At 29.3% G+C, this 26648-nt stretch overlaps 2 protein-coding genes and 1 pseudogene across 2 annotated transcripts in view; 1 reads left to right on the top strand and 2 right to left on the bottom strand.

The window, feature by feature from the left end:
- LOC125855112 (probable inactive ATP-dependent zinc metalloprotease FTSHI 4, chloroplastic) overlaps nucleotides 1-26648 on the bottom strand; it is a 460535-nt gene that overhangs the window by 37814 nt on the left and 396073 nt on the right. The window lies entirely within an intron of this gene.
- Nucleotides 9-2664, top strand: LOC125855718 (aluminum-activated malate transporter 8-like; annotated as a pseudogene).
- LOC125855717 (aluminum-activated malate transporter 8-like) lies at nucleotides 7887-15489 on the bottom strand. Its single transcript, XM_049535448.1, has 7 exons — nucleotides 15204-15489; nucleotides 14745-14888; nucleotides 13994-14266; nucleotides 13419-13543; nucleotides 12900-13043; nucleotides 12335-12458; nucleotides 7887-8629 (listed from the first exon to the last, which is right to left on the bottom strand). The coding sequence occupies exons 1-7, from the start codon at nucleotides 15487-15489 to the stop codon at nucleotides 7887-7889; spliced, it is 1839 nt and encodes a 612-aa protein (XP_049391405.1).

Genomic DNA, 26648 nt, shown 5'->3' with positions numbered 1-26648 from the left:
CAACATTTAGTTTGGTCACAGTGTCTGGTGATAGGTACTTGGAGTTGGTTAAGCAAAGGATATCAACTATTATGGTTAGTGTTGCCACAGTCATGGTTATCTCATTGGTCATTCGACCAGTATGGGCTGGAAAAGATCTTCATAATCTTATTATTGCAAATCTTGAAAAGCTAGCAAGCTTCTTAGATGGTACGTGAACGTTAAAAACACAGTTAAACTATCTGTTTTTTTAGTTTTATATCTAAATCGCTGAGAGTGTGAGTTATTTCATGCTTAAACTATATATCACTTATTAGTTTGAAAAACACACATCAACTAATATGTATTGTCATGTTAGTGTGTACGCACTCTCTTTTATTTAAAAAATCTTGTCATATGAACAAAAGATTGGCGGGTTTCATTAATGAAAAGAAAAGCAGAGGCCACAGATCCACCTCGACAAAAATAAATAAATTATTAATATTAGTTTAAAGTTAAAAAATAATGTATTACTATCCGTCTGTCTCCACCCCCAACTCCCCACCCCTTAATTTTTATTTTTTTTTAGTTTCTGTTATAAAAGTTTTTAAAAAAAAATCTTACCCCTCCCCTCGAACCACCCACCCCTACCTCCCTCCTCTCCCATAAAAAAAAAATTAGAATTTTATTTTTATTTTTTTTAAAAAAAAAACAAATTCCTAACCCACTCCCCCAAAAGAATTTTACATTTTCTTAATTTCTTTTATAAAAGTTTTTTAAAAACTTCTTACCCTTCTCCACTCAGAGATTAAAGTTATAAAGAAGTTAGGGAGTTTCAATTTATACAATCAAATTATTTTATAACAATGTTATTTGTCTGGATTATTTTTTGTAATGCTATAGAAAAATATTGTTACAAAGAACATATAATATAGTGTAACATGAAATATTGATTCCAAAAAAAAGAACCCGGTTATTATACTATAATATTGTTATAAATACTGATTGTTAAAAAAAAAGTCTGATTGACCTATTTATATAGTATAATTTTTGAACGAAGAGATGTTTCTGACTCTCCTTTAACAAGGATAGCTTAGCCACAAATTGTATGGTGCAAAATTTGAAAAAAGTGAATTCTTTTGTAGGTTTTGAAAGTGAATATTTTCAAGCAATTGGTGAGGGCTCCAAAGACAAGGAAAAAGGATTTCTTGAAGCCTTTAAAAGTGTTCTTGGTTCTAAGGCCACTGAGGAATCTTTGGTGAGTAGATATNTATTTGAAATTTACTGTCGACTATTGAAAGATATTATTTGGGCTTAGTACATTCATAAGGCCCAACACACTAATTATTAGCCTGTTAGCTAATACATCCTTGGAAAAATTACTGAAATACACGTCTTATGTTTCCCTTATTTATAATAGTCCCTTTTATTTTGTAAAAACCTCTAAAATCTCTTATTTCTCCTAATTCTAAATTGTTTTATAATGTATTCAAGCTAGTTTTTAATGTATCCAAGCTAGTTTTTATGTATCCGATTTATTTTATAATGTATCCGAGCTACATATTATGTATCCGGTTTGTTTTACTTTTTCAGGGATTAACGTAATTACTAAATAGGAATAGATTATAATTTCATATTAAAACTATGTGATTCCTAAAATTTATACTAATTGCTTATAAATATACTATTATGAGAGTTGAATAATCTTATTCTTTCCACTAAGAATTTCTTAGAGATGTGTATTTTACCATTTATTATATCACAAATTGTTTGAATTTTTTTAAAGTGATGTGACACTATACATTTATTTATTTGTTTTATATTATCAGTATATATAACTTTTATTAAAAAAATTATTTCAGGCAAACTTTGCATGGTGGGAGCCAGCCAATGAACCATTTAGGCTTAATAATCCAGGGAAAGAGTACTTAAAGATTGGTAACCTTGGTAGAGATTGTGCTTGCCATCTTCATGCTCTTAGTGGTCACTTAAAATCCAAATCTAAGGTATATATTTATTTATTTTTTTAAAATGTTATGATATGTTTCAGACCATAATTATTATTATTTTATTTTAAAAAAGGAAAAACATAAATACTTTGTCGATTCAAACTATGTCATAAGAAGTAAAATAAAGTAAATACATAATTTCTAATTTGGACACGTGTTTGATTTTTCAGGCACCAACTAAGTTTCATAAAAGAACAGAAGAAGCTTGCAAGGGAATTATTACGAAATCTAGCAATGCATTAAAGTGTCTTGCTTTGTCCATCAAAACTAGGACCCAACCCCCTTCCTCCACGGGTGAACCCGGCCCGTATAACGCGAAATTCGCCATCGATGAGCTCAGAGCGGTGCTCTTAATTACCACAAAACCATCTCAGAAGAAGACACAATTGACGTCATCACGGCTATGTCAGTGGCGTCGATACTCATCGACGTCACTAGATGCGTCGATGAAATCTCCAAGGCGGTGGGAGAGCTTTCGATCAAAGCGCGTTTCCAAAAGAAGGAAAAAAAGAAGGATACTTCTACGTCAATCGAAGCGTTGAAAAAATTACCAGCACCTCGATTACTACTACTGCACCGCGGAATTGTGAATGCCGCGGTGAAGGAGGAGGAAAATCCTATAGGTGCAATAAAAGGAGAACATGTTGTTTGTGAGATACATGCAATAGAAGAGGAGGTAAAAGTAGAGGGAAAATAGAAGTAAAGTCGATAACAGAAGCAAAGATGGATTTAAAGTTTTTGTTTTTTTATAATGATGACTTCAATTAGTCCCAATCAAAGATTATACATATTTAAGAAAAAATTTAGTACATAGAGATGATTAGATAAAAAATATTAAATTTATGTGAACTTTATAAGTATATGTATCGAGAGGATAAAAGATTAACTACAAAGTGAAAAGAATTTTCTTTTAAAAAAGAAAAGAAAATATAGATATTCAATATACAAAGTTATCTATATTGACAAATGTGTTTCTTCTTGCTTAGCCCTTTTCTTCTTTTTTTGCATGGTTGATTTGTCACAAGGAAAAAACAAAAGAATCGAAGCTAACAATAATTTAAAAGTTAAATTTAAATACTCAAAAATTATATTAAAAATATTATAAAGTACATTTCTTTCATGTCGATATGATGAAGAGTATATTTAAAATTTCAGCCAAGTTTACATAAAAAAAAAAGGCCACATAAAGGAGTATAACAAACTAACCAACACAAAAATTAATTCAAAATAGCGAAAAGCTTTGGAAAATTGTTGGGGAAAAGATTAACGGTTTGACTTCACAGATGGTAACACCCGACGGAGGGAGTATCGATTTTCCTTAATAATAAACATATTGACCAAATAGTTTAGAAATTTTTACATGGTGTAACTAACTTATAATGATCGACCCATTATGAGTATCGTGAAGAAAAAAAAATGTCACGACCCACAACGAGATCTTAATGGATTATATTGAGGCCCAACTCACTCTTTGGACACCATGTGTGGGGTGAGTGGCCCAACTCAAGATGTATTGGGCTTCATAGCCACAAGCCCACAAATTTTGATACATATAGACTTAAGATTTGTTCAATCTTCAATGGGTGTCTTTATTTGTATTTATTTTACGATAAGATATTTGTCGTAAGATATAATTTCTCTGTATTAAATATTTGTTCTATTGATAAAGTGTTTGTAGTCTTCAGGAACAGTTATTATTAACGATAAAATAAGAAAAAGTAATTAAATTTTGTGTTGAATTTTTAAGTAACAGATAATTTGAGATAATTATTTTTAAAAATCATGATAGATAATTTGAGACAAAAGGAGTAATTAGGTTGACATAAACTTTGTTTTGGATTTTTGGTACAATAAATCACAAAAATGGTAATGAGAACAAACAAATCTTAGAGTACATTAATGTAATAATTTCTTGTTGAAGCCCAACAGCCCAAAACAGTCATGTGAACATGTACAATTATATTTGTCACCTCCACATAGTATAATATAATCAATTTTAATAGTTTTTTCGGAAAAGGGTCAAAATTGCCCCCGAACTATATGAAATAGACCATTTATACCCTTCGTTACATTTTGGGATCAAAAATGCCCCTGTTGTTATCCTAAGACACCACAAATACCCTCAAGAGTTAACACCCCAATTTTTTGTTGATGTGGCAAGCCACGTGGGACTAATCCTTCCACCTAAGCGTTGCCAACTAGGATTCACTACAAAAGAACTAGACCTTTAGCGGCAACAACAGTCGCCACAAAAGCCCAGAAAATCGTCACTAAAAGTTTTTAACATTAAATTCTAATTTTGTGTTTTTTTCTTCATTGTTTTTAAAAAACCAAATATGATATCGATTAAGTAGGAGTTTGAAGACACTATATGTTTTATTTTTATGTCATATGTAAATGTATAAAATGTACAATNTATATATATATATATAGTAGGAGATTTGAATCGAGAAGTAATTTTGATTATTTTTCGTAATAATATTGGATGTTTTTAATATGAATATTGCAAGTTATTTATTTTAGAAAATTAGGTCGCAATCGAATATTAATTATCATATTTTTTTGTTGAAAAAATAGGCTTTACTAGCGAATGGTTGTTGGAGCCTTAGTCACCACTAAAAATCACTCATAACCTTTAGTGGCAATATTTTGGGATTTTGTGGCGACTTTGTCGCCACTAGAAGTCAAGTTCTTTTGTAGTGAATCTTAGTTGGCAATGCTTAGGTGGAAGGATTAGTCCCATGTGGCTTGCCACGTCACTAAAAAATTAGGGTGTCAACTCTTGAGGGTATTTGTGGTCTCTTGGGATAACTACGGGGGTATTTTTGATCCCAAAATGTAATGGAGGGTCTAAGTGGTCTATTTCGCATAGTTTAGGGGCAATTTTGACCCTTTTTCCTAGTTTTTTTTTGTTTTTATTTTTAACCTGGTGTCTGGGTACTTGTTTTGGGGCTCGATCATTTTGGATTTGTGACGTGAAATCCCACTTTGAGGGGTAAAGTGTCTCATACGAAAGATGATTTCATTCTCAATCTTCGAACCTGAAACCTCCTGTTAAGGATGAAAGGGTACTTACAAGATACCAGTCGTCACAATCTTTTCTACTAGTTTCAATAGGTCAACCACATTCTTTTCTAGGTTACAACTCATGTTTAAGAGTCTGTTTGGATTTGCAGCTTATAACTTTTTGCTTATAAAAGTCAAATTCCTAACTTATGACTTTGCATTTATTTATTTTTTTAATTTTACTTAAATACTATAAAAGTGCTTAAAATTATTTTAGCTTAAAAGTATTTAAAATAAGTCGATTCGAACAAGCTCAAAGTGGACAACGACAATTCACCACCAAATAGTCTGATTGTATAAATATTATGCATATATGGTTATTATAAAACTTAAAATGCATAATAATTATAAAAAACAAAAGAAAAATATAAAGAAAAATCTTCAAATGGTAAAAAGAAAATTTTAAAAATATCAATTGATTAGAAAATGTCCTAAAGACATGAAAGATTGTCTCTTTGTCATGATTGAGTACCAAAAAAAAAAAACACAAAACCATATCAACAAATTAACTATGGGCCCTTAAATGTCTCCATGTTAAACCAATGGGGCAAATTTCCCTCTAAATGGGCCCATGATAAAAGTTTACACAAATATCTCATAGTGTTAAGAGTTAATTACATTTTATCCCTATTTTTCTATATTACAAAAATTTCTTAAATTTGGTGGAATCCAGATACATCCCAAAACGTTTCGATACATTGTGTCTCGGTTTTTGATACATCTCTCAACTCCTGATACACGGCATCTTGGTTTCGGTACACCACTCAATGTCTCAATTCATCACGTAAAGTGATATATTTAATCAATACATCGTGTAAATTTATGTATCCTAAAATTAAAAAAAATAGAAATTTTCGTAATTTTTTCAAATGATAGATTTTTTTTTAAAATGTGATAAAATAAATAATATGTTACTGTCCAAAGTACCAACACTTATATCCATGACTTTTATCCATTTTTATTTTTCCTTTATGTTTGTATTCAAATTTTGGTCCTTCGGCTTTTTTCTTCATTTTCACTTGGTATTCGACATCTGTTTTAGGGTCAATAAATTCGAAACTGCATCAGAAAGTTTCATTTTGAGGGCATATCTAGAGATCAAATCCGAATCAATGGTGGAGTCATCATTGTTCAAGGGCTGTCAATTAACTCCCTTCGCTAAAAATAGTTAATATTATATATAATTGAATTCCCTTTGATTCTTTTTCATGTATTTACTTCTTTATCGGTTTGACTCCTTTAGTGAAAATTCTGATTGAAATTAAAACTGTCTTTCTATTTCACAAATATAAGGGTTAGGTCTACGTACATCCTACCTTCTTCAAACCTCACTTGTAGGATTACACTGAATATATTATTATTGTTCTACTGAAAATTCTAGCGACTTCACTACTCAAGACCTTTAGTTAAAGATAAAGTTACTTATTACTCTATCGCAATCACTTTGATATGGCTCCTTTGGCTTGTCCCACTATACTAATATAAATAATTGATTACTTTCTTCAATTGTTATAATAATATTTGATAAAATATGATTTTTGCCAAATCTCGGATGGCAGTCTGGCATTTGCACAATATTGTCTCACAGGGAACGAGTTCGTGAGGTGGTTATATACCTTATTTGACCTGTATAGGTGTGATGTAACTTGGATACTCATAACTCCAATCCTTACCTGGTATTAGTGTCGTAACCAGGATTTTCACGTAAAAAGTAATTTTAATCTTATATATAGTGTAATTTTCTGCAACGAGGTTTCAATGTACCCCTTCGTGCTCCCTAGCTCTACCCCTGCCCTAGTGTTTCAGGTTTTGTTTTGATGATTTTTGTAGCTAGTGATGCAGTTAAACCTGCAAGAAAAGTAAATAGGATGTGTAAAATTATGATATATCTTCTTGTCTATCTAATGTGTCAAATATTTTTTTTTCATGTTGATCATGGTTCTTTGTAAATTAAATATATGAAATTAACGTAGAGACGTATTTACAAGTATATTTTCGATAAATATAATCACCAACTTATCAAAATATGCATTTGTCAATCTAAACGAGAATACAAGAAACTCATAGTGCTTACATATAGTCCCTAATACAAGATCTCAATTCAATCTTCGAAAACCCCTTGGCTCCCTAGTGCTTGTTAAATAAATCAAAAATAAAGTTTATTTTTGCACATGCTCACCTACCATCGATAGCAGTTATCGGACCTTACAAACTTAATCTCATACAAATGGAGTCCCTAGGCATAAGTACAGGAAGAATTATTTTGTATAGAATTGATCTAGTTGACTGTTGAGCTGCTATAGCTAATTTTATCTATCACGCTAGACTTGTAAGTTTGTGCAAAAATTATATAGTTTTTATCAGAATCTTAGTTTTTGCGAAGCAACTATTGGCTGCAATTTGGAACAATGGGTCGAGCTTAAGCTCCCCGTAGCTTTGTAATTTTATTCATCAACATATTCTGGACACCCTTGACAGAACAAGGTGTTGTAGCCCAGTGAGTTTACATGCCTTGAAAGAGCGGGTAACAACAATTTTTATTTTTTATTTTTTTCATTTTTTTTATATTGTCCATGAAATTCCTGGCTCCGTCACTGCGTCTAATATATCAAGCTCAAATTAAAATATTAATTACAAGTACTAGTAGACTGTTTTTTTTTTAATAGAGCAATAAGGATAATTTCACTTTGTAGAGCAAAAACTAACTTGTATTACACATACAAAATAATATTGAAAGGGAAATACTCGAACAAATTTCACTCCTTACACTTTCATTTGCAAATTATTTACAATTTTCTATCTCAATTAATTAAAAAAATTAAATACTATCATAAAGCTTTGTATCGACTAAATTTACAAACTCTCCTTTTTCTCCGTCGTTTTCATCTCCTCCACTGCTGTTGTTACGGTCATCAATATAGATTCGAGAAATTGAATACTATTATCAAACTTTATATCTGCTAAGTCTGTTAGTTCTACTTTCTTCTTAGTCATTTCCATCTCTTCCACTTTTGTTGTTGTCGTATTTCCACGTATTCCACTAACAACAAGTTCTCCTTCTGTCACAGCTAGTGGATTACTCACTTGATTCACCCCCTCTAGGATTGTTAGTACTCCTTCAGTTGATTCGAAAAATTGAGTGCTATTATAAAGCTTTATATCAACTAAGTCCATAAAATCTCTTATATTTTTTGGCGTTTTCATCTCTTCCACTATTGCCACTGCGGTGCTTCCACGTATCCAAATAACAAAAGATTCCTCTTTTGTTGCATTTATTTGATTACTCACTTGATTCACCTCCTCTACTACCACCTTCCCCTTTGATTCTACATTGTCACCTATCTCGATCGTAACAAAATCACCACCATCCACGTCATCCTCCACAATAGGATTCACCTCCTCTACTACAACTTTCCCCTTTGATTCTACATTGTCACCTATCTCGATCGTAACAAAATCACCACCATCCACGTCATCCTCCACAATAGGATTCACGGTCCCACGGTGCAATATATGTGGCCAATGCGACCGGGATGGTGGAGGCGGCGACGTACTCTTCTTCTCAAAACGTGCTTTGCTCGCAAGCTCCTCGATAACTGTTTTATTAAGAAAATATACTTTGACTGATTTTAGAGTCGCCACTTAATTTTTAAGAAAATCAAGAAAACTATTATTTTCAAAAGACTAAAACAGTAAATCTATTGAAAACTATTAAGGGGGTTCGAGGTTCCTATTAATATTCTAGGAAGGTTTTCAAAGCACCTAAAATATCCGCTAATGCGATTATCCGACAACTAATTTATTTGGCTAAAATAATTTTAACTTAGCTTGACTTGAAAAATTGAACTATTTTGTTAGTTAGGACCATTTTAAGGGAGAAAAATAAAATGCTGAAATATTTATCTAAGCGAAATATTTTGCAAACTTATTCTTTAGGTTTTGCTAAGAGATAATCGGTTTAGTTAAATTGTTAAATCAAAATGAACGTCTTTCGGGGATTTGAATGGTTGGCCTTAAGATTAAATTAACACATAAAACACATAATAACAAATAAATGAGATAGGAAAAGAAAGTTTGGGCCCAAGTCTAGATCTGTCCGCCTGGGCCAGCACTTGGGCCTAATTGGTACCTGTCCTAGACTATTATAAGAAAATTGATTTCCTCTTTGGGCCTTGGACCCCATATTTTCTCTTTGTACCTGTCCTAATAACTAATAGATTTTGACAAAATAAATAAAATAAAATAAAAGGCTTAGGCCTAATTACAACGCAAAACAAAGCTGAAAATTCAAAGAGGGCCTTTTGCCTATTTCCGTTGCATATGGGAGCTGTATCACACTGTATATCAGCGTATATTCAGCTCCCGGAACCAGCATTTCGATTTTTCAGTCCTGCCCATTATTCCCTTTGCTGGCCGACCCGATTAGAGAGTGGAATCGAGCCTCCATGGCTCAACTCAATGTGCAAGGAGGGAGGGAGTCCACAAGGGACTCGAATTGAGTTTCACATGCAATAAAAAAAAGATATACATAAATAATAACTCATTAAATTTTAATTACATACATAAAAAAAAAAGGGGCATTGAGGTAGGTAATAAGGCATGTAAGCATCATACACTAGTGAACCCCTAATGACTCAATGTATATTGAGAGAATAAATTGAATTCTTGGCAAGATATGCTTCTAGTTGAACAATAAACTAGGGATATGCATGGCATGAAGGTGCAAAGATTTCAAAGAAGGAATAAAAAAAAAAACACTCGAGATTTACCAACAAATAATGTTGTACCAATCCACAAAAACATTAATACGCAAAAACAGTGTCTAGAATTAAAGTAAGGGAAAATTCTTAATATTAATTAAACCTTAATAGGCAAACCCACTAACCAACTATCATCAGTTGATTGGAAAACTATATTAGTACTATGAAAAATCCTAATATAACTAGGACAAATCCAAAAATTAGGCTAATGTTATTTTAGATAGATGAAAATCATGACAAACAAGCCGAGCTTTCTTAGACCAGAATACGCATAATCTGAAACAAGACACATGTTTTAACTATAAGTTCACCGATTAAGCTCACATTAGAAGTAATGTATGATAGGCAGATTGGATGTACCTAATAAAATATCACTTACTTGAACCAAGATGAAATCTAACCGATATGAAGCTATTCCAGAAATTCCGAATTAAACTATGTCCCGAGGACTAAGAAGCTTAGACTTGTCCCGGTAAACAAGCTCGAGATGAAGAGTCATAGAGACATGAAAGTAAGCATAAACAACTATATACTCTGATTCATACATTTAGCATAAGAAGAGGATGAAGGACATAATGTCGGGCACCGATTGTTGATACAAATTCAAGAATGTAAAACTAGGACCGAAGAAGCATTTTGAAGCCAATCACAAATATGTTTACAGGAACAACAACAAACCAAAACCAATCTCCCGGCCTCCATATGTACACAACCACTCAAACTACATTCATATTGATAACTAGATATAAACAATCAATTAAATAGTAAAATAGACACAAGAGAGGGGATTAAAAGAAAGGGGAAGTCATATACCTTTTCCGAAGCAGCGAACTTGAACCGAACGAGCTGAACAGGAGCCTCCCAACACCACAAATGAGAAACTCTAACGGAAACTAAAAAAAATAAATGACCTAGAAATTTCAGCAATACAAACACTACCAACCTATATATTTCTTCCTATTCATATACTGTAATTTCAATTTTTTCTGTGTCTTCCTCACTGTTTCTTTCAACTTTTGTTTTTCTTTTTCCTAATATCCTTCTAACTATTTTCTCTAACCCAGAATTTTCAGACTCAAAAAATCCCGCCCCCCTACAAATGAACAGGAAAGATGCTTATATAGGGAGCAATTAGGGTTCGGATTTTTGGGGGGAAAGAGGCTGAAATTCGGATCAACAAGGTCCATTCGAATTTCAAATTCGAAATCCTTTCACCATTTTGGCTAAACACCTCTTCTCTGAAATTTTTTCTCCCATTTCGAAAGAGGAAATGGGGACAGCCGCGTGCTGTTGCTAATGTACGGATTGAGAAGGACGTGAAAAAGAAAACAAAACTTGTAGTGTACTCTCTTTGCTCCTCTTTGCTTTCCGCCTGATTGCTGTTGTGTTTGTCGTTTTTCAGCAGATGTTAATGTCTAGGAATTGCTCTGTTTGTTGATGTTAGAAGCTGGTGGAAGCTGGGTTTCTTTTGGAACAAGGAAATGGGCCGGGTCGGGGTTAAAAGTGGGCTGGTAGGAATTTTGGAAATTTGCAAAGGGGCCTGGGTCGTTGTTTGCTGTATGTTATTGGAATGTAATGGGTATGGCATGGATTTTTATTGTTGTATTAAGGGCTGCTGCTGATTGTAAAAAAAAATAGGGGTGGGGTCGGTTAAAAGTGGATTAAAAACTTAGCCAATTTAAGTTAGTTAAGAATTCGGCTAGTAATTAAATAAGACGAATTAATATGAATTAATTAACGAGCTTCTTAATTTCAACGAAATAAAATAATAAACTCAATTAAACTTAAATGACTCAAAATTAAAACCATAATTTAAACTAAACTAATTTAATAAAATACCTACTAAAATTAAAAATCTTTTTGAGATGATTTTCGACCATTCATAAAATATACAAATTAGACACATAATTATATAATAATTAACTTAATTATAAACTAATTAACTCGAAATATAAGCTATTAATTAATTTAAACCAAATAGCCAAATATTTAAATAAAACTAAAATCCTTTTGAGACAATTTTCGAACATTCATAAAATATACTAATTAGACACATAATTATATAAAAATTAACTTAATTATAAGCTAATTAACTCGAAATATAAGATATTAATTAATTTAAACCAAATAGCCAAATATTTAAATAAAACTAAAATCCTTTTGAGACAATTTTCGAATGTTCCTAAAATATATCAATTATATATATAGACATGTAAAATATAAGTATTGTCTAAAAGTTATAATAAGTGACATAATTTATTTAAAATAACTCGCAAACTATTTTTGAAATTTATAAAACCAATTATTTTAGATCGTTTAAAATGAATGAAGCTCGATGATTAATTTATATTGGGGACGGTCAAAATTGGGTGTCAACAATAACCTCAGAGATCTCGTCGACACATTTAGTGACGGAGATGAGTAATGACACGACGGACGTGATGGGAACAAAGTCCATGACGCGCGATTCATCGTATCGAAAAAGGGTTTTTGAGGTGCCTAGTGTGAGTTTTAGGTCATCAATGACATTTTTTGTGTTACGTATCGAAGAAATTGGTTGTGCCATAGTTTTAATGGACAATGCAAGTTCTTTTAATGCATTTTTAGATTCCATAATCATTTTTTTGCATGCTTCTTCTGTCCTCCTCTCAAATTCATTTGGTGCCTACAAAATTAACCATTAATAATATGTTAATTTGACTATATATATAATAAATTTTAAGTTATATATATTATCAGTACAAATATATAATTTTTATACTATCATTTACTAAAATGTTTGAACATAAGTTTTAGTCTCTTAATAAACTTAAAAGATATCATATTATAATTTGTTTCAATTTATGTAACATTATTGATTTTTTTTACTTTTGGTGTTACAAAATGTTTGACCATTCAAAATATGTGTAATTGTATTAAGTTGTTCAAATTTTTAAGTCTCATACTCTTTTAGTAAATATTTGGGTTTTTACTATGTACAAATTATAAAATCATATCGTGGTACATTATTGTGCAAGTAGGTTATCCTCTTGAATATATATCATGACCGCGGTATTTTTTAACTGTTTCTAGTAGGGTTTGAAAAAAGAGTGTTTTATATATGTACCTGAGATTTTGAGTTTATATGGCTACTAAGAGCTAGAAGATGGCAAGCACATTTTCTAACAAGACTACCAATCTTCAAGTATTGTTTCCATGGATGATTAAACTTGAAACCTCCATGAGGGGGTTCCCACCATGCTAAGTTTGCCTGAAACATTGAATAAACTATATATTATCAGTATAATTTAATTTATTAGATTATGTTGCCGACTATCAAGTTTAAGTTATCAATCAAAGTTGTTAACTAAATTTATCCATAATATGAATTTCTTTTATATCGTTAGTGAATAAAACTTAAATTCTGAAAGTCGTTAGGAAGTAACACTCATGCATGTTACAAAGGTGATTTAAAAAAGTTAAAGAAAATGTCTTGTCATAATCAGACAAATAATAAATACTCAAATAATAGTAACCTCTTTTGGATGTTATAAAAAAAATGAAAAAAAAAAGTTTTGACTAGTGATGAAAAATTATACTTTTTTTTTTCTTTAAAATTATGAGAATTGTAATGTGATTTACTTACCAAAGATTCCTCAGTGGCCTTAGAACCAAGAATACTTAAAAAAGCTTCATGAAATCCCTTTTCATTATTGTTGTTACCTTCAACACTTTTATTCTCAGAAATGTGAAAATATTCACTTCCAAATCCTGTAAAAACAACAAAAAAAAAAAATATTTAATTTTTTCAACTTGTTGCTCCACATAAAGTCCTAAGTTGATCATGTGACAAAAGGTTAGATATTATTCAGTATGTTTCAGCTTATGTGAATGTGTTTGATTATATATAGAGTTTAGAAAAAAAAGTTATTTTAAAAAAAAATTACGATCTTATATAATTCATCAGGTTCATTTAAAGTATTTTTCTTTTTACATTTTGACACTCCTATTAAGAAATTATTTAATAATGTTAATTAATAAGAGGGAATATTGCTTAACTAGATAAGACAAAATTTAAAAGGTTAGAAAATCATTTAATGTGAACCATAGGGAGTATGACATAGTAGGGGTCAGATTTTGAAAGGTTAGGTAAATAAGAAGTTGAAAGTTAAATCATTTCTAAATTAAAAATAAAATAAAGTCATATATATTAAAACGTACCTTCTAGATAGCTTGCTAGCTTTTCAAGATTGGTACTAGCAAGCTTATGAAGATCTTCTCCGGCCCACACTGGACGAATAATCATGGAGATGATCATGACAGTGAAGACACCAATAAGAATAGTGGATATCCTTCGATGAGCCAATTGAAAAATATTTTCTGATCGATAACCAGAGACCGCAACCAAACAGAAGGTCAAGACAAATATCATGGTTCCATAGTCATACCTCCTCTTAATATGAGGGTAAAATCTTGTAAATGTACCTAAAGCACCTGCACATATCATTAGAAATGAGGTTAAATTTGTACTTCTTAATTCGTTTCAATTTATATAATTCTATTTTTTAAAATTTCTAGTTTATCCAATAAAAATGACATCTTTCTTGAACTTTTTATTTTACTTTTAACGAAAAATATTTATAACTATGCAAATGTTATGACATCCTTACAAAGCAAAAATTTACAAACCACATTTTAGCCCAATAGAAAAATAGTTATTGTCTTAGAGTTTCAATCTTGAAAGTTGAAACTCTATATCTATGAGTATTTTTTAAAGACAGTCTGAAAAATGACCATCAGTTTCAAAAGTATTTTTGTATAGTATATTTGTTAGGACCATAAATTTCAATATATTTTTTTTTTCTGAAACTTATTTGTTTATTAGTCAAATATGTTCACATAGTAGACTTCATTCAGTGCAACATTTTTTTTGCTATTATTTTATTATATAATATGCTTTGCATTTTCATACCTACAATAAAGACCAAAACCCCAAGAATTATAGGATTTGGCCCTTCTCTCCCAATTAATTCAGCTAAGTATTTAGCTCCAAGACCAAATGCACCAGCTAGTGCTGTACCAATTCCTCTATTTATGCTCTTTGATATGGTTGCACCTGAATAAATAAATAAATAAATAAAACATCAAAAATCTAGATAATTCGTATCTAACATGATTTTTGATAATTCATCGCTGATACGTCATTTGATAGGATTAGATATAATTTTTTTTTTGCTATTTAGAAATTAGCTGTGAATTTCATCGCTAAATAACTGACATCTAATATTTTTTTTTATCACATTCATAGTTAAATAGGATGAACGATGAGTTTCTTTTGTTGTTTAACAATAGAAACTGTCCATCGATAATTTCTATTTTTTTAGGTGTAAAAAATTGGAAAATTATTATATGAAAAAAAGAAAAGAATTACCCGCGGTAAATTCAAAAGTAACCACCACAGTAAGGACAGCCCACATTACTGGTTGATCAAAGTTATGAAATAGTGGTTCAGTGTAATAGAATAAAGAAACTAAAGTGAGAGCTAATCCCACTTTAAAGGCATGCCAAATTTTTCTTGGATCATCTTTGCCAATTTGCTTTGTGTTTTTAGCAATTTTTTCAATTTTTTTTTTCAATTTTCGTGGAATATCCTTAATCTTATTCCACCACTTGGTGAAAACACTAAGATTTTCTTGATTTGTTGAATCAATCTCCATGAAAATAATTATTTTTTTTTAGGATAAATGAAGTGTGTTGGAAGAGAAAGAAGAGAGACGAGTGAAAGGTGATGGAATGAGAATTGTGTAATAAAAGTATCTCAAGAACCTCAATTTATAGTTGAAAAAATTTATGAGGTGGAATATTTTAACAATTTATATTTGTACATGAGTATATGTTATTTTAGTGGCCGATCTTATAATAATAATAATATTATACTACTTTAATAGACGAATAAAATAAAATAAAAACGGTGTAGATACTAGTAAAGAAAAGTCATTGAATTTGACTTTCTTGATTCCTTTCTTGTAGTATATAGGTCTGCTACTGAATTTTCCAGAAGAATGATATGATCATGAAAATCGATCATAAACCTCATAATAATACGTACATAACATATTTGTTTCATTTTAGTTATTTAAAGTGTGATCAAAAGGACATTAACATTTGTACATACTAATATCAACAATGATATTTATCTTTGTACGTAGAACACACAAATTGTTATAGAAAGTCGAAATATTATAAGTACTAGTAAAAACTATCCTGATAACAATAATATCTTATCTACTTTAATAGCTAAATAAAACAAAAGAGGATGAAGATACTAAAAAAATATCATTGAATTTAACTTGCTTGTTTCTTTTCTTGTAATATATATGTCTGACACTGAATTTTTCAGAAGAATATCATGAACATAAAACTCATAAATCTCATAGTATGTACATATGACATTTCATTTATTTTTAGTTAGTTAAAGCTTGATTAAAAGGAGATACACATTAATACATATTAAAAACCAACAAGGTTAGTTTCACGCTTTGTAGAGCACACAAGTTGTCATAGGAGGCCAAAATATTATAAATACTTGTAAAATTATGACTGTCATAAATAACAATAATATTTTTTCTATTCTAATAGCTCAATAAACAAAAGAGGGGGTGGTGGGGAGAGATACTTGAAAAAAAAAAAGTCATTGAATTTGACTTGCTTGATTCTCCTTACTTATGTAGGTCTGCCGCTGAATTTTTCAAATGAATAATACAATCATAAATATCATAAACCTGTACATATGATATTTGTTTCATTTTAGTTATTTAAAGTGTGATCAAAAGGACATTAACATTCGTACATACTAATATCAACAATGATATTTATCTTTGTACGTAGAACACACAAGTTGTTATGGAAAGTCAAAAAATTATAAGTACTAGTAAAAACTATCTTGATAACAATAATATCTTATCTAATTTAATAGCTAAATAAAACAAAAGAGGATGAAGATACTAAAAAAATGTCATTGAATTTAACTTGCTTGTTTCTTTTCTTGTAATATATATGTCTGACATTGAATTTTTCAGAAGAATATCATGAACATAAAACTCATAAATCTCATAGTATGTACATATGACATTTCATTTATTTTTAGTTAGTTAAAGCTTGATTAAAAGGAGATACACATTAATACATATTAAAAACCAACAAGGTTAGTTTCACGCTTTGTAGAGCACACAAGTTGTCATAGGAGGCCAAAATATTATAAGTACTTTTAAAATTATGACTGTCATAAATAACAATAATATTTTATCTATTCTAATAGCCCAATAAACAAAAGAGGGGGTGGTGGGGAGAGATACTTGAAAAAAAAAAGTCATTGAATTTGACTTGCTTGATTCTCCTTACTTATGTAGGTCTGCCGCTGAATTTTCCAAATGAATAACACAATCATAAAAATCATAAACCTGTACATATGATATTTGTTTCATTTTAGTTATTTAAAGTGTGATCAAAAGGACATTAACATTCGTACATACTAATATCAACAATGATATTTATCTTTGTACGTAGAACACACAAGTTGTTATAGAAAGTCAAAATATTATAAGTACTAGTAAAAACTATCCTGATAACAATAATACCTTATCTAATCTAATAGCTAAATAAAACAAAAGAGGATGAAGATACTAAAAAAATGTCATTGAATTTAACTTGCTTGTTTCTTTTCTTGTAATATATATGTCTGACACTGAATTTTTCAGAAGAATATCATGAACATAAAACTCATAAATCTCATAGTATGTACATATGACATATAATTCATTTTAGTTATTTAAAATTTGATTAAAAGGAGATTTACATTAATACATATTAAAATCAACAAGGTTAATTTCGCTTTGTAGAGCACACAAGTTGTCATAGTAATAATAATATTTTATTTACTATTTGAAAAAAAAAGTCATTAAATTTAACTTGCTTGATTTTCCTTATTTATATAGGTCTGCCACTGAATTTTCTAGAAAAATGAACACAATCATAAAAATTGTAGACCTCATAGTACAAACAACGTTTGCTTAATCATTTTAGTTATTTACAACTTGATCAAAATGAGATTACATTACTATATAACAATGTCAACAAAAATGGTTTCACTACTAGTAGAAATTGTTTTGATAACAATCATAATATTTTATCTACTCTAATAGTCAAATTAAATAAAAGAGGCTGGAGATGGTAGAAATTAGAAGTCATTGAATTTGACGTGCTCAATTTTTTCCTATTATTATATATATAGGTCTGCCATTGAATTTTTTTAAAAAAAATAACATGATCATAAAAATCATTGACCTCATAGTATGTACACATGACATATGATTCATTTAGTTATTTAAAGTTTGATCAAAAGGAGACTAATTAATACTAATGCATACTAATGTCAATAAAAAATAGTCTTACTTTGCAGAACACTCATGATATTATAAGAGGCCAAAATATTACAAGTTCTAGTTGAAATTATCACGATAACACTAGTATTTTATCGAAAAATAAGACGATCATGATAGATCTTGTGATATAAATTATACATTTCCTCAAATTTTAGTGCAGTCAAGGGTTTTGCTTGACTTAGTTCATGATTTTCTTATTTATTCTTTCTTTCACTAAGAATTAATCTTTAATTGATACGAGTGCTGGGTATATATTCTATATTTAATTATAAATCAATGTTAAATTTTGAACGTCTCATAAATATTGATAAAAAAATATATTTAGATAGTATTTTTTTTTAAATGATGGATATTATTATGTTAAAGCTTTTGAATTTAAAAGTTTTTACCATCTTTCACGTCACATTAAGTGAAGATAGTTGAATTGAAGGTATAACTATTTTAATTTTTTCTCAATTATATGGTATTAGATGATTTAGACAAATTTTAGAGGTATCTAGATAATTATTTTGTAAATTGAAGTGTTCAAGTACTGACCCATTAATGGAGACGAGTTAATATATTGGATTATTATTCACTTGATTTTCCTCTTCTACTACCACTCTCAATACAATTCTAAGATTGAATTATTATTTTTTTGAATTTTTTATTTAATTAACACAAATTATATATAAAAAAATTCACATGTCTGAACCATGAAAAAAATCATATGCATAAGTATGGGAGTGTTAAATTATAATTAAGTTTAAAAAAATGCGATCTCACATGATAAAATCAATTTTACAAAACCTCAACGGTTTTAATAAATGTGGAGAAAAGTATATATAAAAAATTGCAATATAGTTAAATATCAAGAACTATACACGAGAATATTCAAACAGTTCAACAACAAATTTTTTGTTTTTTCGATGTTAAATCATGTTAAAATTATAATTAATGAATTAAAAAGTTTCCTTACTGTAATAGTTTAAGTTTTTCGATAGGAGTATCATATAATTTTTTCATTCATAATATATAGTTTTGGGCCTGAGCCTTGAGAATACTAAATTTTTTGACATGGAGTGTTTTTTTTAAAAAATGAGTTCTACGTACGCGGTGCAAATAAGTATTAGTCGATCCAATTATTTTCAATATAAACAATCATATGTTAAAGTATATAATTAAGTAATTAAAAATATGTTTTGCTTCCCTTCTTAAATGAGATCATACGTGGTGTAAATTTGAGCTTTCATTTGGCCATTAATTTTGAAGTTGAAATTTGAAAGTATGAGTTTTTGAAGTTGTATTTGGATATACATTTAATTCTTTTTTTTTTAAAGATTAGTGAGTAAAAGTCCCAAAAATTCAAAAAACTTGAAAATATTCAAAGATTAGATGTAAAAATAGATGAACCTTTTATCAAACGAAAATGACATAGATGAGTCAAGCTTTTAACGAATGACATAAATAAACCTTTTCTCTTTTCTCGAAATTCGATGACATATATGAGCTCTTCCGCTTAATATTATAGCCTTTTATAAGTAGGGTAATTTTTTTCAATTCAAATTATAAAGGGTCCACTTGACCCATTTCCACCCCTCATCCCTAGGAAATTTACATATGCTACAAAGAAATGAATTTTTGCCTTAACTTAATTTAGAAAATAGCTAATGAATCTTACTTTAATATCATGTGAAAAATTAATCTTCGTACTCAATTCAAAAAGTTAGATCAAAAGGAAATGATTGCTCAAGACATTTAAAAAGACTTAACATCCATTTTTCATTTGACGTGAAACTCTTCAATAAATACATTAAGTTGATCGTATACTGCTTTTCCTTGAATATTTCTATCAAAATACCATCGATATTTCCATCGATTTTGTGGGAAACACTTACCAAAAAATACATCTTCCATGAATTTCGTTGAAAAATTTAGAAAATAATTATGTGAGAAATACACTAATTTCTAATGTAAATTATGTTGTCCACCTTTTGAAGTTATAAAACTTGCTTAATGTTCAATAAACTAAACAATTAAATGCTAAATATACTATTCTAAATTTATTTCTTTATAGCTCCAATATTTAATCAATCCTATGCTTCCATTAATCACTTAAATCTTCATTATATAGGTGTGAACTCATCAAAAATCAAATGATGTGACAAATTTATTAAATTTCCCCTTTTAAGTTATACAAGGTAATTATATCCCCCTTAGACCTTATGTTATTCAATTTTCTTTTTTATTTGTACTCAACCCGATATACGTCTTAAAAGGAACGATTTTATTACTCAAATGATCAGTCAATTATCGAAAATTACTTAGTAAAATTATAATTATTTTTTGTTTGTTGTAACAGAAAAAATCACTTAACTATGTATATATAGCACTCAAAAGTTAGGGCGAATCTATAATGTCCCTAGCACGCTAAGCATGCTCTCCTACTCAAGATTCTAGCCTTTTTTTTTTCCTCTATAACCCGAATACCTTTATCTGTGTATAAATTCAAAAATGTGCAATCCACTTCATTATTTCACCAATCGATTCATATGTATCTAATTTATGTATACTTAACAATTTATCACAAAGTGGTAACGAAATGTAACTTGTACAAATTTTTTCATTTTTCAAGTCGATCTGATTCATTCGTTCCTAGAGCTATTTACTCGATTGTACGATAGATTCACAACAACGTCAATCTCTAGGCAGTTCAACTTGTGTATTTTTTTGCTTCAAAATCTTATCTTTAATGTAGAAATTAGTCATACTATATTCACCTCATAAATAGGGAGGGGAATAATTAATGCATAATGTGTGCACATGCCCAATTTTCCTCAAACAAGTTATAATTAAAATATCAAATATTTTTTTAAAGAAAAAAATTGGATTTTTCATTGCAAATTAATTCTAACGATGAAATCAATTATGAATTCATCGACTTCAAAACTAATTAATGAAAATAAAGATGAATTCTTTTACCGCGAAATTTGACAAACAGATATTAGACGATGTAAATTTTGCAACATGTTCAATTTTTTCGTTGTAGAAAGTTAACAGCTACTAGCATATTAACGACGGACACAAATTCATAGCTAAGCCGTTGGGCTAATTCCTTTTTTTTTTCCCTCGTAGGATTATTATATTGGTACTCAATTTCATATAGCTAGGTCCCTTTTATTTGACTAAATAATAAAAAAAGTACCTCTTAATCTTATTATCTTAGCATTAAATATAATTAAGTGATTGAGAACTATTAGTTCATCTTGACCAATTTATCTCAGCCTAGTTAAGTAACCTTTGGTGAATTGGTGGCCATTCATTTATCAACTCGATTATTTTAATCTATTTAAATTTAACCACATGCACAAATAACATTTTTTTGGTGCCACAGTTTAAATTTTGACCTTATTAAAAAAATGTGCAAATAATAACCTTTTCGTCAGAGTCAAAAGTAAATTAAATCTTTTGAATCGCCAAGAGACTAGCCGTAACTACAATAAGTTATGGTGATTATCACTGGTGTTGTGTAGAAATTCACCAATATATTGACGTATCTATAAGATTTTCTTATAGCATTTGCGACTAAATATTTTATAATTCNATTCATAGCTAAGCCGTTGGGCTAATTCCTTTTTTTTTTCCCTCGTAGGATTATTATATTGGTACTCAATTTCATATAGCTAGGTCCCTTTTATTTGACTAAATAATAAAAAAAGTACCTCTTAATCTTATTATCTTAGCATTAAATATAATTAAGTGATTGAGAACTATTAGTTCATCTTGACCAATTTATCTCAGCCTAGTTAAGTAACCTTTGGTGAATTGGTGACCATTCATTTATCAACTCGATTATTTTAATCTATTTAAATTTAACCACATGCACAAATAACATTTTTTTTTGGTGCCACGGTTTAAATTTTGACCTTATTAAAAAAAAATGTGCAAATAATAACCTTTTCGTCAGAGTCAAAAGTAAATTAAATCTTGTTGAATCGCCAAAAGACTAGCCGTAACTATAATAAGTTATGGTGATTATCACTGGTCAAATTTTTATAATCACTATAACATGTTGTGTAGAAATTCACCAATATATTGACGTATCTAGAAGATTTTCTTATAGCATTTGTGACTAAATATTTTATAATTCGTCATATCAATCACCATAATTTGTTATAAGGAAATTAAGGATACATTTTTGCTTCATAATTGATCCAATCAACTCCAAATTTGATACCAACTTTCATATAGATGTCCCAATTACAAAATTCAATTCGAATCTTACAAATTCAATAGATACACTTTGTGTTCTTCTACAAATAAGCTCAATAAAATTCGATAATGGTGTTTTTCAACCAAAAATCAATCTAAAATAATCACGCATAAGCATGAGTATTCAATTTTCTACTGTACATATAAAGAAAACGGAGGAGAAATCCTGCCGAATATACATATTTACACTATTATGAAAAGGACACCCCGCGTAAATGTATCTTGATTCGGTGCAACAACATTTTTGTAAGGATCGATGTTGGGTTAATAAAATGGGCTGACCCGTAAACTTCTAATTGAAGCCCAATTGCCTAACATGTACTTTCTAATTGAAGCCCAATGGGCCAACATGTACTAAACTTCATATTAGTCTTTAATATAATTGATGGATCAAACACAATCTTATTGAATCTAGTACATATTAGATGTATCATATACGTATATTAAGGAAAACAAGAAGTGTAAATTTTGTTGAATTTCCAAGAAAAACGGAAGGATTTTGATTGTTTTGATTTTTTTTTCGAAGTTGTGATACGTTAGAATACTACAAAATTGTTACAAGCGTGATTTTCTCCTTAGATGATTGCAGTTACAACCCTTAATTAGATAAACTTAATGATATGTATCTGACCAATATGTATATCTGATACATGTATCTAGAACCGATAGATACATGTATCCGAGGTGAAAAATATGATAGAATTCGTAATAATGTAAACTGAAGGGAAATGAGATAATTAAGTACTAAACAAGTGAAAATTGTAATGTTTACCCAGATATATATAAAAAATATTTATTGAAAACCCACTATGACAAAGTAAGTGCTTGGTCCTGTGATAGAAATTGAAGTTGCTAAAGCTACATTGTCCCTCCTAATTTGGATTCAAATTCCCTTGGACACTTTATACTATTTTTAAGAGTTTTAAAATCGTTAAAAAATCGTAAACTTCAAATTCTAGATCCATCTCTCTAATCCTAACAATTAATTATCTATTGACAAATTTATCATGATCAAAGAGTCACAAAATACCAAACTCCACTTGGACAACTAAATCTTTAATAATTGGTTGTACTATACACTTCATTTAATTAATTAATTATTTTTTCAACAAATTTCATATTTTAATCATTTGATACAAGTCTTATCAAGATTTCTTGACCTTTATTATATTTTATATATGTCTATGATCTATTGATTTGGCTAGACTTAAAGTGTGTTGATACTAATGGAAGACTCATTTGCATGTTTTTAGCCACACAAAAAAAATTACATGAAAAGCTAACCTTTCTAGAGTTTGTTAACCTCCTTTTGGCTATGACATGAAAATTTAGTCAAGTTTGTGTGCAAGTATGACCAAAATATATATATTTTTTCTTTCACCAAAGTAAGTATGGAATAATTTTTCAAAAATTGGGTAAACCTAGAAGATTTTTCTTCATAGAGATTGCTATTATTTTCAAAAAAGAAAATCACTTTTCAAAGGGTACTTTGTTCAAGTCAAGATAATGAGTATTAGTGGTTGTAATTAAGGGTACGTGGAAACAAGTTTTGGAAAGCTATTAAATTACGTGAATCCACGTGTTATATTGTAGATTTGTTTTTAATGAGGACTAGATAAGTTGAAAAGTATTTTCATTTTATGAGTTAATTTTTGCGGTTGAGTTAGATTTAAGGTTCATTTTATGATATCAGAATCAGTCCCTTCACAATCCACTATTTACATGATATTGTATGTGCTATAGATGTTTAGTTCTAGGTGTGCGGAGTGGGTGGGTTGAGTTGAGAACCATGTCGGCGATAGAAAGGGAAATTGGATTCCTTACATGGTCTTGCATAATTTTCACTGTATTAGCTAGCTTTTGAGACTAAGTTATATCTAAGATTTATTTTATTTTTTTATCAGTTCACATGCAAGTTTTATCAACCTGTCAAGACTTTTTACTATCTTCATTCTACCTATAGTTTTAAATTATTCACTACTCTAATTAACATATTAATGGAACTTGTTTATGTTACTCAATTCTTCAAAAAAATTGACGAACAAGCTCGATTTGGTATTATCTTCATTCAATCTATTTTATTAAAAAAATTTATAAGTCTTATGATGAATTTGAATAACGTATTTGTAATCTCAATTTTACATCTATATATATATATAATTATAGCATATCTCTTTATTAGTTTATTATAACAACAATTAGGGTGACAATTGGGTGGGTTGGGTCAAATTTGGATGGGTCATAATGGGTTAAGACAATAATCGGGTCAAGACCCAATCCAATCTAAATTTGCTTGGGTGAAAATGGGTTGGGTCAAAATGGATTAGGTATGGGTTACATTACGGGTCAAGATCCAGCCCAACCCAATTTTAACTTAATTGTTTTACTTGTTCTTTTAAACTATTTTAGCACATAATAATTTTTTTTCTTTATTATGGCTATATACAACATATCAAATTAACAAAAAAATTAAAATATTTTGACAAAAATTTCATGAGCCAATTCAGGTTATTTATAAACCCAATTTTTAATGGGTTGAAATGAGTTGAGCTAATAAATGAATGGGTCAATAACCCGTCCAAACTTAAACAGATTGGACGAGTTAAATTTGATTTTGTCACTCCTAACAACAATAATTTCATTACTCATATGCCCAACCATAAATACTTGATGAAAACTAAATGTAAAAAAATCGATAGACTACATTTTTTTTTCAATAATTTCTCTTTTAAAAAATGAATGTTCGTTGGTTAATTTTTGCATAAAAATATGTAAAAACTATAAAATAAAATAAAAAAGAAGAAGGAGAAATAACCGTTTTAGTCCCGGTATTATTGCATAATTTCAGTTTTAGTTTCTGTGTTTTTTGACTATGCATATTTAACCTTCAATTATTTTAAATGCATTGGTCTTGGTCCTTATAATTAACAAAAATTAACTATATAACAAAATGATTATTTGAAAATATATAAAATAAAATAAAATAAAGATTTGGTGATTCTAAATGGTTGAAGAATATGTATATAAAATTAAATTTTAAGAATATACAATTAGAATGATTATTTTTAATATATAAATTAATCTCATTTAATTTGCTTCTCTGTTCGCTCTATTTTTTTTTCATTAGCAACTCTTTTTCCTTTCTTTTTCAATGGTTACTAATCAAGGTCAAATGCGATTACATTTGAAAGGATTTAGTAGGTGAACATGGTCCTTAAGGCTATCAATGGTGTCCTAACTGCTTTTAGTCTTGAAGAAATTTAACATTTATTTTTTATTAAATTCAATTTTTTTATACACATAATTCTAGAATCACCAATCCTTCCATTTATATTGTTTTATATATTTTAAAATAATCATTTTGTTAAATAGTTAACTTTTGTTAATTGCAAGGACCAAAACCGCACACTTTAAATAACTGAAGGTTAAATGTGCATAGTCAAATAACACAAGGACTAAAATAGAAATTATGCAACAATATAGGAATTAAAAATGCTATTTCCCCTAAAAAGATTGCAAGAAAATCGAAAGAGTCCCTCAATTGATTTTTTTTAATTTATGAAAGTCGATGAACTCCGTCGATTTTTTAAATGCAAAACTGCGGTTGATGAATACAAATTAAAAATAACACAATTATTTCATCAAATAGCATGTGGAGTATAATGATAAAATTGTTCAATATAATAGCAAATATTATATTGTGTGTCTAAAAGATCGATGAACAAAATTCTATTGTTATTTTTTTTAAAATGATCTCGATTTTTTTAAAAAGAAATTAACCAACACTCCTCGATTTTAACCGAGGTAATTCATAGGGTTCCTTTAATCAACCCACCATATTCCGACATAGTCAAGTCTATCGATTTTACTTTTTAGGATGAAAATTAATGTCGTCTGTCGATTTTGATGCTTAATATTTAATATTTTTTTAATAGTGTATGGTGAAAAACCTGCTTTTTGAAATACATCATAGATATGATTTAGGAGGAGGACAAATTAATAAGCTAATTAACCTACATTTTTTATGGACAGATCTGGCTTAATGACTATCTAAGTTACCACAAATAAGCTAATTAACCCACCATTCTAACAACCACAAATTTATAAGTAAATCTTGTTTTTATTTTTCTTTCTTATTTCAAACACCACCACATAAATTTACCAATTGACAAATGGCAACTATG

Source organism: Solanum stenotomum, chromosome 2, assembly GCF_019186545.1.
Source record: "Solanum stenotomum isolate F172 chromosome 2, ASM1918654v1, whole genome shotgun sequence".
Classification (NCBI taxonomy): domain Eukaryota; kingdom Viridiplantae; phylum Streptophyta; class Magnoliopsida; order Solanales; family Solanaceae; genus Solanum; species Solanum stenotomum.
The sequence above is the reverse complement of the archived record's forward strand: the minus strand, read 5'-3'. Positions and strand labels throughout refer to the sequence as shown.